We start from the raw sequence: 19,020 nt of genomic DNA on the forward strand, positions 1-19,020 counted from the left end.
TGTAATGTGATAAATTGCCTCCAGTTATGTCACTCAGTGGCTTAGTTGCATTGTGGGTAGTGTTGGCGCCAAGTTCTGAAAATGAAGAAGAACATGTGGAATAAAAAAGCCGATTTCTCTGCTTCTTCTGTATCGATTTTGATCAATTGTTTTTAAACTATCCATAATGAGACCGACAGTGTTATGGGAGTGCAGTGCTAGACCAGTGGACTGCTTTTCAATACCTGCCATCTAGATTACCTACAATGCAATTTAGTCACTGAGTGGCGTCACTGGAGGCAATTGATCAGATTACAGGAAGCCACAAAGGCTTCAAACTTCTTGTTCACAAATGCAGTAGTACTCCAAAAGACCTGCAAACACTTCGATTAGTAAAATTGATGGAATCACCCAACATGTGCAGATATGATGCATTACATGAAATGACAAGTAGAAAGAGGAAGCAAAACAAGTTTGTGGTTAACATATATTCCAATCATTCAATCTTTGTTAAAACCTTGAAGAATCATTGAACACAAAACAGAATAAAAACACAGAAAAATAACTGAAGAGAAAAATAAACAACAAAACACACAGACATTTTAACTTTCTTTTTTATGCAAGTTGTCAAATGTTCCAAGTGCATGCAGCACAAAAAGCAGTTTTCCTATGTACAACGTTGAGCATTATTGCTCTTGAATAGGTCAAATAACAACTATGGTATAATTTTAATAAGGATGTGATGTATGATGGCGTGATGCCATTAAGGGCTTTATGAATAAATAGACACCAGTGGCTGTGCTTCTTACTGTTATATTTTAATGAATAATGAGGATCAATTGTGTACAGTCTTGCTGCAAGAATGTACCAAGGCACGTTCTTGCATGTTACTCATCGGTCTTTATTTCCCGTCATCTTTCTACAGTTTCCTTTCTGATATGGACCCCCCTTCAACTACTTAAATGTAAGAGAAAACTACATTTTCACCAGACTGATGCATTCACCTCACCTCAGATTGATCTTACAGTTTTAGCAGCACCTGTAGACATCAGTGCTGGAAGTAAGATGAGATGCATTTGTACCCGTAGATCCTGTCCCGCTTGGCTGAAGGGTGGCTTTTTAAAATAAAACAATGGCAGACATGCTTTTTTTTTTTTTTAAGAACTGATTTTAATTAATTCCACACGTCAATAACAGCTGTTAGAATACGATCATTTTAAATTTTACAGTTTCATCCTCAACAGGCATCAAATGTGTCCCCAGATCTGAGAATTTGGTACAGGACATGACAAATCTCCACCTTAACCAGTCCTTCCAGTCCTCTGTGGCATCAGCTTCAGGTGTTGCTGCTTCCCCCAACAGCTTCTTATTGTCTGTTTGCCTATAGGAACAACTGGAGGCGATTCAAGGCTTAATAAAATATTATTTAAATTTTATTGTCTTTTAATATGAACATATAAAAAAACACAACAAACGAAACATTTACATCATGGATTGTAAGCCTCTGCCCATGCTACCTTATGCATTATTATAAGTAGAAGAGATGCCACTACAAAAAGACCAGACCCTCAGCGCTGTCCTGCTCCCAAACAACCTGCAAACTTAATCTGGCTCAGTTCCACAGAAGCAACCCACGCCAACTCTCATCTTAAACCATAAGGCAAAGAAAAGTTCAGGAGATCCGTTCAAATAATGACCTTCTATACCTATCAACAAATGAACAAAGTCATTTTTTTACATGTAGAGCAGTTACATAGAAATACAAATTGCCTAGTTCAAGACAGGTATTTAGAGTTCTTTACATTATTTTTGCTTCAAAAACATCTTATACAGATGATCCGTTTCAGGGACATACTCTGATGTATTACAGGCAAAAGTGCCATCAATCAATTTCGTGTAGACTACCAAACATTTTTTTTTCACCAGTATGTCGATTTTGTCACGTCAAATTGTCAAAAGAAGAGAGAAAAATGGAAGACCAGATTTGACTCGACCTACTTCTTCCAATCATTAACCGTATCAGGATGCACTTGCAACAGTGAGTTCCGGGATCAATATGTAAATGTTGTCTCTGTGTGCATTTGAGTGAGGTAAAAGAAAACTAGATTCTGTGCCGATCAAACTGCAACAAAAAAGGATGATGAGAGCGGAAAATACGCATTGCAGAACTAATCTGAGTCACTACTTCATTCTCTCCTTCCAAGCGTCTCGCAGTCGGGAGGGACCGCCACGTTTCTGGTTTCACATTTTCTGATACCCATACATGAGATGGGGGTGAGGAAAACTGATTGTGACGTTCAGGGATCCTTAATTAATACTCACTACATGATGGCTTTAAAATAAATAAGCCTTAAATGTGGGATGGGAAGTATCAGACGAAAGTGCAAACAGCTCTAGCAACACAGCAACAACCTTTTCTCATCTTCAAGCAAAACGCTGACGACCGGGAATCCTGATCTGAGGAGCAGCCATCACATACTAACAATACTAGTGCAGGTGCAGAGGAATATTAGTTGTAAGCCTACAGCATGTAGCAATTAAAGTCCAATCCTATTCCAGCAAATAGATGTGACCTTATCTACATTGAAAGGAGGCCGAGGGGGACTGTTGGTTGGAGCAGCTCCACTTGTTCCAGACAGGACCATTTGTAATCCAATCAATGACTTTAAGCTTGGTGGGGTTGCACTTATTGACACTTCATTAAGTTTCGTTGTGTCAGACATGTTGAACCCGCCACAGCAAAGCACTCCGAATGCTGCTTTGACCCGGGGTGGATTCATTCAGAGGAAAAGAAAAGGGAGTGTTCAACAGCACAGCCATGAGCCCAGACCAATTATATCTCAAACCGCAAGCAGAGGTGTCCTGATTTCTGCAACTATTATCTCCCATCTGTACAGAACTACAGCAAATATTATGCAGACTTATTACAAACAACTGTTAAGAGAATTTGAAGCAATTAAATAAATATGATACTTCCAAATGTGGGAAAAAATGATGACAGCACTTCTATTCCATAATGATCCTTTACCACAGATTTGTTCCTGCTTCTCTGTCCATTTCTCCATCTGGAAAAACATCTAAGGAGGAATCCTAAATGAAATAAAACACCTTCTCTCAGACTGGGATCTCTCTGCTGGCCAGCTCAGCTAGCCTTAAAACAACAGGCTCGAATCTTCACCACTCGACAAACAAAAGGCACCAAAATCTCATAATCGCTTCCTGCCAGTGAATTCTTTAAAAAAATCCATCTGCTTTGGCACAGCTGCCGTACAGTCTGTTTGATGAGTTACTTCCACAAGCAACAGCCCCTAAAAAGATCCTTTTACAGCGAGATAACTGCAGTAATGTTTAACAGAGTGGCACATTTCCACCCATAACTTTTTGCATCCCTGACACCTACAGCTAGCTGTGTTGTCCACAAACTTACTTGCCCTTTGACAAAAACTTTGTTGCTGCAGAGCGAACAGAGCTGCATGGAACGATGGAATTAAAATAATAAACAAGATATATATGTAGGAAAACAAATCTCCAGTGTAAAATTGGCTTCAGAAAGACTCATCAATTCTTCTGTCCTCAGCTTCTTTCTAGGCTAGTCTCTGGTCAGTCTGCTAAGTTTTTATGACTGAGGTAGGTTCTCTTTATCTAAAGGACAAAATAAAAATTGAAAGCATCACACATTGAGGCCAGTATTGTGTTCTGCCCTTTCATAATTAAAAGGATAAATTCCTGAAAAAACCCTTTCAAGCTTTGAATTCATTCTCTGAAAAAAGAAATAGTAACACAATGGGAGAAGTTTAAATTTGCATCACTCTCCAGATATCTCTGCCTTGTCCTTCCCTTGAATGATTCAAGCTCTTTCCCATTAGTTGTTTTTGACCTTTTACCAAAAACTACTGAGGAGCCTCCATTTTCAACCTGTTCGTCACAAAAGAGACAAAATCAGAGATGCAAACACTGAACGCCCATGGCTAAAAGAGCCTGTAATTCCAAGTCAAATACAAAGAGAGATGTGGTGTTGGTAGAGAGGGAATAGTCTGTAGAGAGAGAGGAGGAGGAGGAGGAGGAAAGGGTGGTGGGGGCGGTGGTGCTGGGGTGCTCGATCCATTCAGTCTCTTTAGTAGAAGCAGGACGGTACAGATATTCACTGCAAGGTGATGGTTGGCCAAAAAGAGTTAGAGTTGCTTCCAGTGGTGTACAGTACAAAGAGGAATCCTAATCACTCTAGATTGCAGATTCATTGACAGTGCATGTTTGAGTGTGTGTTTGTTTTGTCTCGATAGAAACCAGAGCTGCTGAAAGGCTCTGACGTCTGGGCATAAGGGAGGGTTGTTGCATCTAGTGGATTACCGTGTTCCTGTCCTCAAGTTTTTTTTAGCCCCCTGCCTCTCTGTCTCTGTGTGTGTGTCAGTCTATGAGGGGACAGAGCTGCGGGGTCAGTAGGCAGTGACCAGGTCCTTGTCGTAGTTGTATCGGCCCCTCTTTGGGGCAGGACTGTCGGCGCTGTCCTCTGTGTCCTCACTGTCTCCTCCTGCCCCGCCCCCTTCCTCCTCAGAGGAGGAGTCAAGAGTCAGATCTACCACTGCACCTCCACCCGGTGCTACAGCGGCTCCTCCTGTGACTCCTGCCATCCCAGAGGAGCTGCTTCCAGATTTGCCCGTCAGGCTGGTGCTGCTGTGGGCCGGCGAGTGACCGTTTGCTTCAGGAATGCCTGCAGACACGAAGGCCATTGAAAAATTTAATACAGTTTCAAGTCTTTATTGTCATTGTGCAAAGCATCAAAACTTGCAAAGCATTTTTCTGAGCTACATAGTGCCAAGTGTAAGATAAAAATAGAAAAGATAATACATTTTAAAATATTAGTACTGAAGAAGACACCAAAAATAATATAGGCAACACAAGGATTGTCAACACCTACATTTTCACAAATTATACAAGAATAAAAAGAAATACAAGTAGTGACCACGTATTTACACTAACAAACTAACGCACAGAAACGAAAAAAAAGACGAAGTGAAACTTACATATATCAACAACAGGATATTCTGGTGTGTTGCTGCGTTCTCTTTCCCTGTCCCTCTCCTTCTCATCTCTGATGGGTCGCCAGGAGCCGTCAGTTAAGTACTCAATCTCCTCGATGTCCTCGCTTGTCTCTTTCAGAATCTCAGATAGCAGCCTGAAATACACACTGCTGGTTAGAGCCGCCGCACAGAACACACTTCAGACCAGTAAAGGAAAAAAATATTCAATTCAAACTCAACTGCATGAGTTTAGCAGAAGTCTGCATGGGTTGAAATTCTTAGATTTTGTCCTATTCTGCCAATTTTCTACCTGCAGTATGCAGATCATGTCTCTCTTTCTGCACCCCAGTAATTTGCCACCATAATTACCCTATATCTGTAATCAAATTAAATAATCTTAAAGTCCCGCTCAATGAAGAAAATCAACAAAATCAGCTTGAATTCTTGGCTTTTCCCTAATTATGAACTCAGAATTGCATTAATTCAGTAAATGTCACTGCCACAAAACACCACTCTATAAACTTGACAGCATTTAGTAATGCAGCTTTTGAAAGTGAAACCTAGAGTGATCAGTTAAAGACGGGTCTTTCACACGGGCTTAATTTAAGGAATGCAAATTATATCTCAATGCCAAAATGTAAGACAATGCTTTCAGTCTTTGTGAAAGAGAGGGAGTGCCTGTGAGAGCTGCTAACAATTTGCAGGAAAATACACGCCCAGAGGTTTGGGGATGAAAATATCTTGAGCATAAATTTGTTTGATAAGATGGACTGCAGACTGATTTGCATTTGTATATATGAAAAAAATATTATTATGCTCTGACAGAACGTCCAAAAGGTGTTCAAATGCTGACTGATTACAAAGATGCATTTTACATCTATAGTAGGGATGGGGCCAATCCGATCTAGTATCGGAATCGGGTCAGATACCAACGTAATTCATGGATCGGAAATTTTTGTTCCAACCTGCAGAGATTTCCGATCCATGAGCCACGTCTGTGCTTTAACGTTGTCTGCTGAAATGACTCCACAAGTGATTCCTGCCGGCTAGTGTGCTAGCTGGCTGCAAACTGTGGAATGGATTTCCTGAACGGAGGCGTGGCTCAATGAGAGAGTTGTGAGACACGCCTGTGTTCAGGAAATCCATTCCACAGTTTGCAGCCTGCTAGCAGGCTAGCATTGCGCAGCACTGTGGCTAGCCAACATTTCCTCTGTGTGGAAATATTTTACACTGGAAACACTGCAAAGCAAGACAGCAAAATGCAATGTTTGCAAAGCCGTTATTCAGGGAGGCGGAAGCTCACTTGCGACGTACAACACCACTAACGCAATCAAACATTTAAAAAAGCACCATGTGAAAGAGCACGAGGAATGTTTAGACAGGGAGCAGACAGACGAAAGAAGCCGCCAGGAATCACTTCTGGAGTCATTCCAAAAGCAAGGTAAACTCCAAGAAGAAAACGTGAAAGCTAAAGGGATTACCAAGAAGTTGCTCAATTTCATTGTACTCAATGACCAACCATTATCAGTGATAGAAAACGCGGAATTTCGCAGCCTGACTGAACACTTGCAGCCACGGTATAGTTTACCATCCAGGAGATACTTATTAGAGACTGCTATACCTGAAATACACAACCAAGTGTCCACCAAGTTAGCTGAGAAGTTAAAGGAGTTCCAGCTCTGAGCTTTACTAAAGATATTTGTACTTCAGATGTCTGCCGAATGTCATACTTGCCTGTTGAGAAGAGTTAATTTCAGCCACATATAAAATCACCAATAATGATAATAATAACAATAATATTAAAGCAAACAGAGCTCTGGTATCGGAATAGTATCGGCAGATATGCAAATTGAGGTATCGGGGTTGGATCAGAAGTGAAAAAATGTGAATCGGTGCATCCCTAATCTATAGCCTGACAGAGCACTTTACAGTGTCAACAAATGACTGCAGGTGACTTCAGAGTGACTTGCAGCAATGAGTACTGTGAAAGAAAAAGCGTTGAGTCCTCTCGAGTCCCACAATTACATGGTTCCCTACTAAATTGTAGCAGTGTTACATCAGGTGGATCCAAGAGTCAATAAACAAGCCAATTTACAGGATCAAAAGTTTCTAATAAAAACTGACAGCAGATATAGAATACCAAACAACAGATTAACACCCTCCATTGCTTAAACATCTGTGCATCTTGAATAATCTCAAAGCTGGCCTCAACCCACAGATAGCTAAAGTTTCCGAGTATACCTTTTCAGAGTTTATTAAAAATAGGATGGTGCTTCAGGTGTGGAAACGAGTTAGAGCATGCTTTCGTCTCCTTACCCATCAATAGTGAGCAGCTCAAAGGGAGCGGGCTTGTCACAGACCGGGCAAGTCCATGTGGGCTTCTTCTCATTCATCTGCAGGAAGAAGACTGCGTCGAAACACTGAAGATGGGCACAAGTTAAAACTCGACATGGCACACCGAGCCGCATCTTCACCAGCTGGGGAGGGGGAGAGGGAGAAGCATGTTAAAGTAATCAAGCTTCATAGCAGGACAGATGTTTTTTGTTACTTTGATCCACCTACAAATATGTCAGGTATTATCATGACCGTGTACTCACTGGACAGATGAGAGAAACTCTGAGGCCTGTGGTTGCAATTTCACTCTCTGGATCAAATCGTAGTTTGTCTTGGACTTTACATTAAACACAGACAAAACATTAGTTAGTATTATAATAGTGTATTAGACAATATATAGTAACACACAATCCAGACCTACCAAAACAAAATTAATGACTTCCAGAGTACTGGGGAGACACCGTTTAGTTTTGAATGTTTTTGCAGGACTTTAAAGTCACATTTGAAAAACATGAGAGAAAAAAATTGGCAGAGTATGTAAGCAACACTTACTGCGTTCACGACAGCGTTCTGCACTCTCAACAGAGCAGAGTTTGAGTTGGCTGAAGAGGTCTGCTGCAGTGAAAACCCTCACTAAATACACTGCCACAGAGTACCGCTGAAAACACAAATAATCACAGGTTATGAGCACTTATTTTGAAAGGCCACCTATCTAAAATAGAGCATACAGACACTGAACCTTGAGGCCACTTAAAAACCCTTTAAAAAACACATGATTTAGAGAAATTGACTTGAATTCACAATTCTTGTCAGCTCATATTTTACAAAGAATCAAATGCAAATCTACCCTCTGGAACCCACCTGATTATTTAACTGTATTCAATGCAAGGTATCCTCTTACATTTAATGGACTAATTACAAAAGTCACACCTTATGAAACCACAGTAGATTCTTTCTAATTAAGAATGTTAATTAACCCCAGGGCATTTGTTATTCTTCTCTAAACACTGATTGTATGTTTAAAATGGTGTGTCCTCTTAGCACAATCTTAGGTTTTCATGGACTGAAAAACCCACAATCCTCACTTGTGTGCCAACCACAAGGTTATGGACTCTCATTGATTAAGTTTGCTGAGCAATCAATTCGTTATTCCTTTGTTCCACTTCAAACACAAGAAATGGTTGGTGAGTCTCTAAATCAGCACCATTATTCCTCAGGTGCAATACAGGAACCTTACTGCATTAGCACTCCTCTCTTCATAGACATTATACTAAACACATTAGAGAATTAGACAATATATTTTACAAAACAGCTAAAGGAAAGTTGGGGTGAGAGCTACAACCAAAACACTGGGATACAGAAAACACTATTGACAAACTTAATACAAAAAACTTGTTGTTTACTTTCAACCCACGTGGAGTGTTTTTATTAGCATTCCAGCTGCTTATCTGGATCAGAAATTGACCACAGTCCAGAAGCTACTGAATGTAGTTCAGTTCTTTTACAGTTTTACCATGGACAAATGAGTAGGACCCATCGAACACTCAAAGATCTACATGTCCCAGCTGGCACTGGTGCACCATAGAATATGCAAGGAGGAGCTGGACACATATGCTGAGTTAATAAAGACACTTGCTTGCCCCTTTTGCCACCACATTCCTGAACTATGCCAAAACACAAAATGAAGAATCAGGCTCTGACCTTGCCAAAGTTTCCCCAGGTGATGGTGACTCTGTTGGTTGCGTTGGAGAGATGCAACCAGGGAGTGATGTTAACGGGACGACAAGGACGACGGGGTTCAACACCAGGCTTGTTCGAGGGGTAATAGCCCTATATACACAGAAACACACAAATGCAAAAGAATTCTGTAAGTTATCTGATCGATTAACCAATCAAATTATATATTTTTTTTTATCAATTTGTGGAAATGAAGGGCTTAGGTACAATTTAAAAAGACAAATTAGTAGCTGCGCTCTTCACTGTGAGTTGTGCAGTCATCTTTTGAACTACAGAACAAGTTGCAAATGGATGTTAGATTACAGCTACAGTGTTTATGTACTCTACATGTGGCTGTACTTCTGTGTATTAATTTATTCATGTGTATTTAAATTATAAAAGACATCTTTAATATTAATACTTGATTACACGCTACTGTTTTTACACAACAAATTTTGTGTGTCAAAATAGTGCAAGTTGTTCAGCTTCGACTTGAGGTAAGTGCACTGGCTCAGAAGAGATCTTTGACCTCATCCCTTGTTGAAAATGGTTTATTCAGCACAGTTAGCTGGCTATCTTATAAAATGTGGGGACTAAAGTGTCACTGAGGTGGTTTTTGTAGTTTGTTTTTTGGCCGAACTTTGGTGGTGTATTATGAAAACACCTCACAAGCCAAGCCATTAGGACTGGGTGATATGGCCTTAAAAATCATCAGTAATGTGGATATGAAAAAGGAAGGTTATCAGACTATTCTCTTTGTTCTAACTATTGCCTTCACCCCTTAGTCATAATATACCAATCAGCCTCAACATTAAAACCATGGGCAGGTGACATAATAACATTGATGATCTTGTTACAATGCAATGTTCTGCTGGAAAACCTTGGGTCCTGGCACTAGTGTGGATGCCACTTGACACGAATCTCGCAACCCAACACCATTACATTGCTCATTGTTATTCACATCATCTGTCAGTGTTTTTATGTCACGGCTGATTTGGGGTGTATATTGACTAATTGGGTGAAGACAGATATTAGAACAAGTAGAACTGGTCGCTTCGCAATATTACGTCACTTACTTACTCTTGACAGCAAATTCCTATCATTGTTTTCATAACATTGTCTTTAGACTGTTGTCTTTCCAGTTTCACTTTGTGACTACACACCTTGTGAACACAAAAATGCTGTTATTTCTGTTTAAGCTTCCCATCAGCAGATAAATAGTCTGCAAGCCACACAGATGATAACTTGCCTCATTTAACTTCGACCTCCATTAGGTTAGCTAATCAGTCACTATTATACATTGTGACGCTAGTATAGCTGTGAGGAGGAGGGGTAAGTCTGTCCAAACTCAAACCAGTGACTCACTGACTGTATTTGAAAACATATTGCTTACAGTAATGACTGAGGAAATTCAAGAAGAAAACATCTCTGCTTTAGTCATGTTTGTGTCCTGAAGGTTTGGCTTGTCTCAGAAGAGAAGCAACTCACCGGCACATGACAGTAGGACTGGTTGACTTTGACAGCAATGTTGGGAGGATACTGGTCCTCCTGAACACCAATGGAGTCTGTGTAACAGATTCTGCAAAAGAGAGTAAAATAAAAGAGAAATTAGCATTATAAGAATGTCTGTTTTGATATATAAATCAGATAAGATTAGGGGGGAAATTAAAACAGTGTTTGCACATGCATGGTAATACCCACATTCCAGGAAAATGGATGGTGAAACATCTGTTATGTTTTTATGGAAATACGAGGGAACCTACCTAAGAACCACTTGGATTGATCGGATTCCTGGACGAAGCTCACTAAAGAACAGGTCATGAATCAAAATGAACATTAGTCAGAGTTAGATGTTGTAAATTAAACTGATGTCAACAATGCAGATGTTGGGAGATTTTTTTATTTTCTTACCTTGCATTTCTGATCTGGTCTGCTTGGTTTGGAGTTAACTCAAATATGCATTGACTGTCCTGCAGTTTCTCATTGTTGTGGGCAACTGTAAATATGTGTAGAAAAAAATGTAGTTGAGTTACTTAGTTAAGGACATAACATTTCTATAAAACAAAGGATTAAAATGCAAGGACACAGAAATGTCAAACTTTAAATACTCACTTAGCTCTGTTGGGGGCAACAGTGTCTCCAAAGTTTGGTAAAAGGGCAGTGGCACCAACTTAACCTCTGGTGCGGGTGTGGGGATCGGTTTGGAAATGCCATTGAGGTAGTCTGCGCCCTGAGAGGTGGCAGTGGGGGAAGAGCTGAGGGATGAGTAGGCGACTGAGATGCCCTCTGGACGCCGTGCCGCAAGCCAGCCGGATGTTTTAGGGAAGCGCGACTCATAGAGCTGTCTGACATTCTTCAGAAGCTCTGGGCTGTATTCGGTCTGCACTAGCCTCAGTGCACGCCCAACCAGGTCCTGTTTCAGCCCACTTTTGCTGCGGCCCATTGAGGCCAGCAGCGTCTGCAGGTCTGAGACCCGGAAACTTTTGACCATGTTCTAGAGAGGGACAAGAAAAAAAAAGATTAGAAACACAATATAGGAATGATAAACGCTGTAAATATTAAAGATCTGAGTGACAATGCAGTGAATTTACAAATCCAGACTAAATCTATGAACCAAAGCGTATTGATACTTGACTGAAATTCAGTCTAATTTACCACAGTGCTAATGGCTCTGGATGTATTTGACCTCTGATTTTGAGAACTGCACAATTTTCAATATATATTCTTTTCTCAATTATTGATGCTCTTTTCCAAGGTAATCACAGTGACAAAATTTAAAAATGTGTTCCAGTCCATTAAGTTTATGATCTGTGAAATTATCTAGTGAGTGTTATCTAGAAGTTCCTAAACATACTCTCAGAAGATGAAATAGAAAGCATAAAAATGGATCGAGTGATTCAATTCCTTGTGGAATTCTTGCCTACAACACTTTTAATAACTTTGTCCATGACAGGCTCAATGCAAATATCTGCACTTCTATGTATGTATGCATTTAACATGACATAGCAGTGTCGATTCCTGCTAAAATTAGCTTTCATCCTTAGTCACTTTAATCCTACAGAGGCTTGAACCTCTCTCGTAATTGGCCGCATATAGTAAGCTTCTAGAGAGATTTAGATTATTCCCTTCTTAAAAAACGGTGGTACCATAAACCAAAATTTCAGAAAACTGAAACTGTTAAAATGTATGACTGGACCTCACATTAAACACTTTATGGGTCATGTGAGGCATACAAATGTATAAAACTCTCTGACAAATTGGACTGTGATTAGTTTGAGGATTTCAGGAAATATGTTTCAAGAGGAATCACAAAACACATTTAAACACAAAACCAAATAAAATATCTGGTAAAAGCTAGAGTTTGGATCTTGATATAAAAAGAGACAAGTTTAGTTTGCCTTGTGTGATATTTACATGTCTAACGAAATCTGTTTACTGTAACATGAAGTACATTACACCCAAATGTAAAACCAATCAACTTCCACAGTATGCAGCGTCTTGTCAGTGTGACCCAACACTGCTGGACAGCATGTTTTTTTTTAATAAATCGATTCAAGTGACGTCTAAACTTCGAGCGGAAGTGAAACCACAACAAGCCCATTTGTTTACTTTTTGAATGAACTAAATCAAAGTGTAGACGGAGACACAATCAAATACAAACGTAACCTTCAGTGTAACACATGTTTAACATACTCGATGATACGAGTCCACATTTCGATTAGCAGCACTAAATTTGTATAACGTTATAATACTTAGATAAAGCTGTAAGTGAAATCGGTGATCCCACTACAGTACATATGTGACAAAACATATCGCCCTCAGGAGGATGCTGATTTAAAAGGCAGCAACAACACAGAGTATGCAAACTTGATTGTTGGGCAAAACACGAATTATTGCTGGAAAAACCTGAGCCGCGTAGCATTAGCTTTGTCTGACATTGTTGCGTTGGACATCAGTAGCACAACTGCTTTGTGTCTAGATTTATTCTTTTTTCTTGTAAATGTGGCTGCCAATTGGGCTTCTGTTAAACACGCTGTGCAAAAATGCCGCGATTAAGTCAGTAATGGTGCAGTTTCTCTCGCCTCACTTGAATATTACCAATGTAGCCTGCGCTTAGCGGCTGGCTAGCTTCTCCACAGACTGGGCTGTCGGTATTCAATCATAGCAACTGGACATGTTGACAGGTGCACAGCTTCATAAACTAACATGCTAAATACCGACAGACATCACTGTGAGTAAAATAATGTCAAATATTATGGCGCTGGGAAGTATGTTAGCAGCGAACCCCCAAGTGTTTTCATGTTCACATCATTCATTTTCGGTGTCTTCCTTCAAAGCCAGCGTGATGCTAGCTGAACCGACGCACTTGCATAGTTAACGTTACCTAGCAGGCTAGCTATGCTAGCACCACAGGCTAGTTCGTTTCGTCGTGACTGTAATACGCCACATTTGTAAGAGTACAAACTCGTCACTACATTCACACAAAGCCGACAGTTTCCCCACAACTGTGCGGAGTTTCAAATCATACTCCCGCGCCCGTCTTCCATCAAACCAAAGCTAGCCAAGCTCTACTTGCCATCGCTTCCACCAGTTCGGCCGCCATCTTCCTGCAGCAGTACCGCGAGAGTCAGAGACGACTGCTAGTCTTTCACCAATGAAACACAGAGCTTGCTTTGATAGACGGGTAGCCTCGACCAATCACAGCGAGGTTTGAACCAGAGCCCTACGGGCTGCATGTGAAATGGGCGGGATCACCGTATTTTAAAGTTACAGTTCAACTTTTTAAAAACACTAAGAGGCAGGTCTCATTTCTAAAATAGGCCTCAGTGTCGATAGTTGATACCACGTGTGAAATTATTTTGATACCCGTGATGTTTCGGTTTAATAGTATTGAGGTATTATGAACGTGTGCCTTAAAAACGGTTTTAATTCAACATGGATGTAAAGTATGGGGTGTCAAGTGGACGGGGTCGCATGGTGTGTTCAAGCCCCGTCCGAGCAAAAAAATCCATTTCAGGTTCCGCGCCGGCCGTGAGATGTGGAGCTGATGCTTTGTCTAAGGTATGCTCATAATTTAATTAAAATGAGTAATTAACTAAATACACGTACGTTTCAACGTATAGAGCATTCACCCCCTGTCCAAAACGCAAGAAGCATATTGTGTCACACTTAAAGCAAAATGTAAATAGGCATACCAAGAACACACTTGTACTCACTGTCGTGATCCAGCCCTGCTTTTCCAGCAGCTCCTCATATGTGGCAAAGAATAGCCTCATGGAAACACACAAATCAATTGAAGGAATTGCAGTATCATGTAATAACATGGTGTGTCTTGTTTTGGCTTTACTTGGATGTGAAACGTCAATAAGACAATGCTGTGCATTCAGAGGGAGAGCAGGCTTTTACCACTATGCTGCTGGATGGAGAATGTTATCTTTGATTATGTTTTAATAAATACTACATACGGTAAATCATATAGGAAATACAGGATTTACTTAATTTTTATAGAGCTGTTTAGATATAGTACACAAAGGCAGTCCTAAATACATTAACCAGTACAATACAAGCTATGATTTTTACAGTTATGTGGTACTGGTTTAGATATTTTAATTAATAGAACATAAGCCTACATCTACATTAACATGGCTAATTACAACACAAAAAGCTTTCCACTGTAAAGTCAGTATAGTGTTCTCTTTTGTGCATGTAAAACGTGTTCTATTATCTAAACAGAAGAGGGCAATATGGTTCAGGATTTGACCTGACTGTTGTTTAATTCATTTCCTCACTAAAACTGGCAGAACAAAGTAGATCGCTCCAGATACTGTGCCATTACTGTTGTCTGGACTAATGTGGGGACAGCTATAGTGTTGGCCAATATTTGTATCCTATTTTGGAGGGATTTCAATCTTCAAAATTCTATAGTGATCAAGTTAATCAGTATAGCTTCATACAAACAAAGGTACTCAAACAACTCAAAAAGATCTTTATTTGTGTCAGACCACAGAGATTTTAAAGTTATAAATCATGGTAAATCATGGACATTGTTATTTTTTCCATTTGATACGACACTGCAACTGTGTTAACTGCATCTTGGATTTAAAAGATTGTTCTGAAACACTGAACAGATACAAGCAGGAAACAAAATATCTATGTTAAATTTCATGTGCAACTGTTTAACATGACTTTGATTTTACTCGTGGGGAAATTAAAGGGACATTTTGGGCACATGGAGAATCAAGTGGTTAAATAACCCTACGCTTTAAGATGGATTAGGTTCTTCAGTGAACCTCATAATTAGCCAAAAAACACTCAAGGACCCTTGGCTTTCCTTCATTGTTAATCTTAATTATTCAAATGGCAGTCTTATCAATTAAATATAAAGATAACACACACCATGTATGTCAACATTCAAAAGTGTAATTCACAAGAGTCTGGTGTATTTGATCTGTGAATCACAACATGAACAATTCAGTCAATTCATTGCCGGAATTCAAAAATAATTAAAACCGGAGCACAAATTACAAACTTTAGAATAAAGTTTAATTAAACAGAGATAAAGTCAAACATTCTTAACACATTGTTTGATGGCACTATACCCTTATAACTGATGGAAAATTGATGAAAATGTCAGCAACATGTGCACTACATAGTTAAAAATAAACAATTAATTTATTACAGTCCAGCAGTGCAAAGTTTAGTTTTGCTCTCAGAGATGGATCTTAATAGAAAAGTGTTGAACTGACAATCAGAAAAAATTAAACATGTAATATCAGGATACTGTTTTGTATATAACTTTTTAACATTTCCAGTGGTCAATAACAAATTAGTCTATTTTATTGTAATAGCCACCAAGAATTGGTATAAAACTCACAGGACACACAAATCAAAAGTGGGTCATATCAACAGCAAGGAATGACTTCATTTCATTTCCCACACATACACTTTACTGTTCTGTTACCTTGTGATTATCAGTGTCTGCCGGTACATAAGTGTCCTTTCCAAAAAAAAAAAAAGAGACTCCACCGAATTTGTTTTGTTTCCAAAACATTGAACTTTGCCAATTAATTACTGCTCTTTGGTTATTGAAGTAATTCTTTGGACAGCGTCTGCACGGACAAAACAACTTTAACAGGATAACAGTGGTATCTAAAAGTCCTTTTATTCTACAGCATCCATCCTCTGCACACCATGTCTTACTAAATCTTGAGTGTTTAATCTCCCGTAATTACAAAGATTTGCTGAGGTTAATAAAAATAATCCGCCTCAATTCAGACCCCCTACCTGGACCTCCGCTGTGCCTTCTTTGCCCCTTTCTGTGAGGGATAAATTCACAGTCATATAAATAGAGTCACCTTCTCAACCTCTGAGCACAACTCTTCGATTCAGGAGCAACAGGCTGTTGGATACTGACAAAGAAGTTTTGATCGTCAGAGAGCCAGAAAGATTTCCTTTAAATTTGTTGCTAAACAAAATAGCCGTCTTTAGTCCTATGGACTGACGTCATTTCCACAAGTTGAGATTGTGTCGCTCGTGAGCGCATCAAGGTTAACAACAGTTGAGAGGCTCACCTTTATCTGTGATCTTGTCAACAGTAAGACTTCGGCTGAAGAGGCGAGGGTCATTGAGGCGATTAGTTTATGAAGGGTCCTGCATTTTAAAAGAAAATAGCCATGCTGTCAAAATCAGATGCCAAATTCTGAGAAGACTCTTTTGATTTATCACCTTATATTATTCAACTGCTTATTTGGAACAATAAGACGTCTGTAATGAGTTTGAAGTATCTCAATTCAGGCATGACAATGGAGGACACAAGCAGCCGCACCGGCGGCAGAGAAAGACTGGGACTGAGCTTCACTATTGACTATCTTCTGTTCAATAAAGGAGTCAAAGGTTCTAAAGAAGAAGCGACAGGAAGTCGTACAGCTGAGCAGACAACTAACAACATGCTAAATCATCAGAATTCTAAACCGAAAGAGGTGGGGATTCGCTCTGAGACACCGGAGAAGTGGCTACAGAGGTCAGAGGTAGAGACTGAAGAAAGGAAAGTCAAAGAAGAGGAGGGGGATGAAGAGCAACAAGAGGAGGGGGAGGAGACCACCACCACATCTACCAGCAGCAGTCCAGAGAAGTCGGCGGACAAACCCAACCAGTCGTACATCGCGCTCATCTCCAAGGCAATCCTGGCGTCAGAGCAGAAGAAACTGCTGCTGTGTGACATCTACCAGTGGATCATGGACCACTACCCGTACTTCAAGAGCAAGGTATGTTCGATTCAGTCTCTCAATCTATTTATCTGGTAGGCAGAGAACAACATAAATGTCCTGTGAGAAAGCAATAGTTGTTGTTGTCGAAGAATTCCGAATGTCTAATTGGGGATCTTTATGTTTGGGACTATTTTCAAATGGATTGTGAACTTGTAACAGCTACTGGTAAGGCAGGCGAGAGAAAATGAGAGCACGTTTGCCCAAAGCCTTTCGCGTGTTTCGCTCGGTCGCTGAAAAATAACGCAGGCGCCATTTTCACAAGCGAAGCGTCCTACTTGGCAAAGGTAATCTGTCTGAGTGGTTAGGCAATTAGGTTCTAACAGGGACACTAGATGATCTTCTTGTTGGCAAATTCACAAATAAAGTAATCCTGTTGCTAGGTTGCAAACCGCCTCTGCTATCACCAGGTGCAACAACAGATTGGACATAGCCTAGTGGATTAAAGTTGATCACTGGTTTGACGTGCTAAAAAGGTAACTCAGGGTGTCGTGTCTTACTGCGATCATACACAGTCTTGACACGCTATCGTGTATCCTGCCAACAACAGGACAAGGTGACATCCTGAGTGGGATCAGTGATACTTAACAGACACCTTTGTTAATTTTCAATTGGGGACTACCATTGTTTAACTCTTAGTCGGTTTTCAGGTTTAACCCTGTTTCTTTCCTCCTCTTGCTGCAACAGGATAAAAACTGGAGGAACAGTGTGCGGCACAACTTGTCCCTGAATGACTGCTTCATCAAATCAGGCCGCAGTGACAATGGGAAAGGCCACTTCTGGGCGATTCACCCCTCGAACTACCAGGACTTTTCTAACGGCGACTACCACTGCCGGAGGGCACGTCGGAGGGTACGCAGGGTGGCAGGACAGCTCCCCCTTACCACCCTGAGCTCCCCCTACCACCCTGCCCTCATCCGACCCCACAGAACGACCTGTTGGTGCTGTCCTCAAGTCCAAACAGTCCCTCTGTCCTGCTTGGCACCCAGACTTTACTGGCCATGGTCCAGTGCGCAGCCACAAGTGGGGCTCCACCGGGGCCTGCGAGCCTCTGTACCCTGAGAGTGAATAGTTTTTACATTTGATGTATACTCGTATTTGCTAATGAATATGTCATTAGGTGATGTTATAATTTATGTGAACTTGGACATTATACTCTGCAAACAAAAGGCAAAGTGATTTTAGGGTCAGTGTTTCAATAAAATGTATGAACCTTATGAATCTGCACTTCTTTTATTTGTATTCTGAATGTTTGTAGAATAACAAAGACACAATGTTTTGTATTAATCTCATTAAATCATATTGAATTCAACTCCTTGCGATGTTTTAATCTGCTGCCTCAGTTGGGTTTTGTCTGTGTGTGTGTGTGTGTGTGTGTGTGTGTGTGTGTGCGCGCACACTTGCCTGTGCAAACAGATAGTACTAAAAGTGAGCCCACTGCTAAAATACCACCCGTTGTTAGATGCTAATTAGTCAAAGCTGTCGGGATGCAAAATCTTCTGCCTTAAGAGACTAAAATCGGGCTTTCCAAAGCCGACTCCTAAGGATACGAGGCCAGATAATCTGAGCAATCCCAAATAGTTTCAAGAAATGGGAAGCTTATCACACAGTGTAATCCGTAACCGCTGCTGCAGAAAGAGGGGGGACCACGGGAGGTCAGGGATGAAGGAAGCAGAGGAAAGGGAAGGAGGCAGGGAGAGAGGGAGGGG

The 19,020-nt window shown here is 40.4% G+C and overlaps 2 protein-coding genes across 2 annotated transcripts; one reads left to right on the forward strand and one right to left on the reverse strand.

The window, feature by feature from the left end:
• Positions 1 to 1,394: 1,394 nt before the first annotated feature.
• On the reverse strand, positions 1,395 to 13,701 carry pias4a (protein inhibitor of activated STAT, 4a). The gene is made up of 11 exons (XM_030433664.1): positions 13,624 to 13,701; positions 11,160 to 11,541; positions 10,959 to 11,043; positions 10,811 to 10,852; positions 10,536 to 10,626; positions 9,033 to 9,161; positions 7,884 to 7,989; positions 7,595 to 7,668; positions 7,314 to 7,474; positions 5,001 to 5,152; positions 1,395 to 4,687 (listed from the first exon to the last, which is right to left on the reverse strand). The coding sequence occupies exons 1-11, from the start codon at positions 13,648 to 13,650 to the stop codon at positions 4,413 to 4,415; spliced, it is 1,524 nt and encodes a 507-aa protein (XP_030289524.1). The 5' UTR covers positions 13,651 to 13,701; the 3' UTR covers positions 1,395 to 4,412.
• A 195-nt stretch (positions 13,702 to 13,896) lies between these two features.
• On the forward strand, positions 13,897 to 18,575 carry foxq2 (forkhead box Q2). Its single transcript, XM_030433998.1, has 3 exons — positions 13,897 to 14,108; positions 16,829 to 17,311; positions 17,999 to 18,575. Exons 1-3 carry the CDS (start codon positions 13,983 to 13,985, stop codon positions 18,371 to 18,373), a joined length of 984 nt encoding a protein of 327 aa, XP_030289858.1. The 5' UTR covers positions 13,897 to 13,982; the 3' UTR covers positions 18,374 to 18,575.
• Positions 18,576 to 19,020: the final 445 nt, after the last annotated feature.

Source organism: Sparus aurata, chromosome 11 (assembly GCF_900880675.1).
Source record: "Sparus aurata chromosome 11, fSpaAur1.1, whole genome shotgun sequence".
NCBI lineage: Eukaryota > Metazoa > Chordata > Actinopteri > Spariformes > Sparidae > Sparus > Sparus aurata.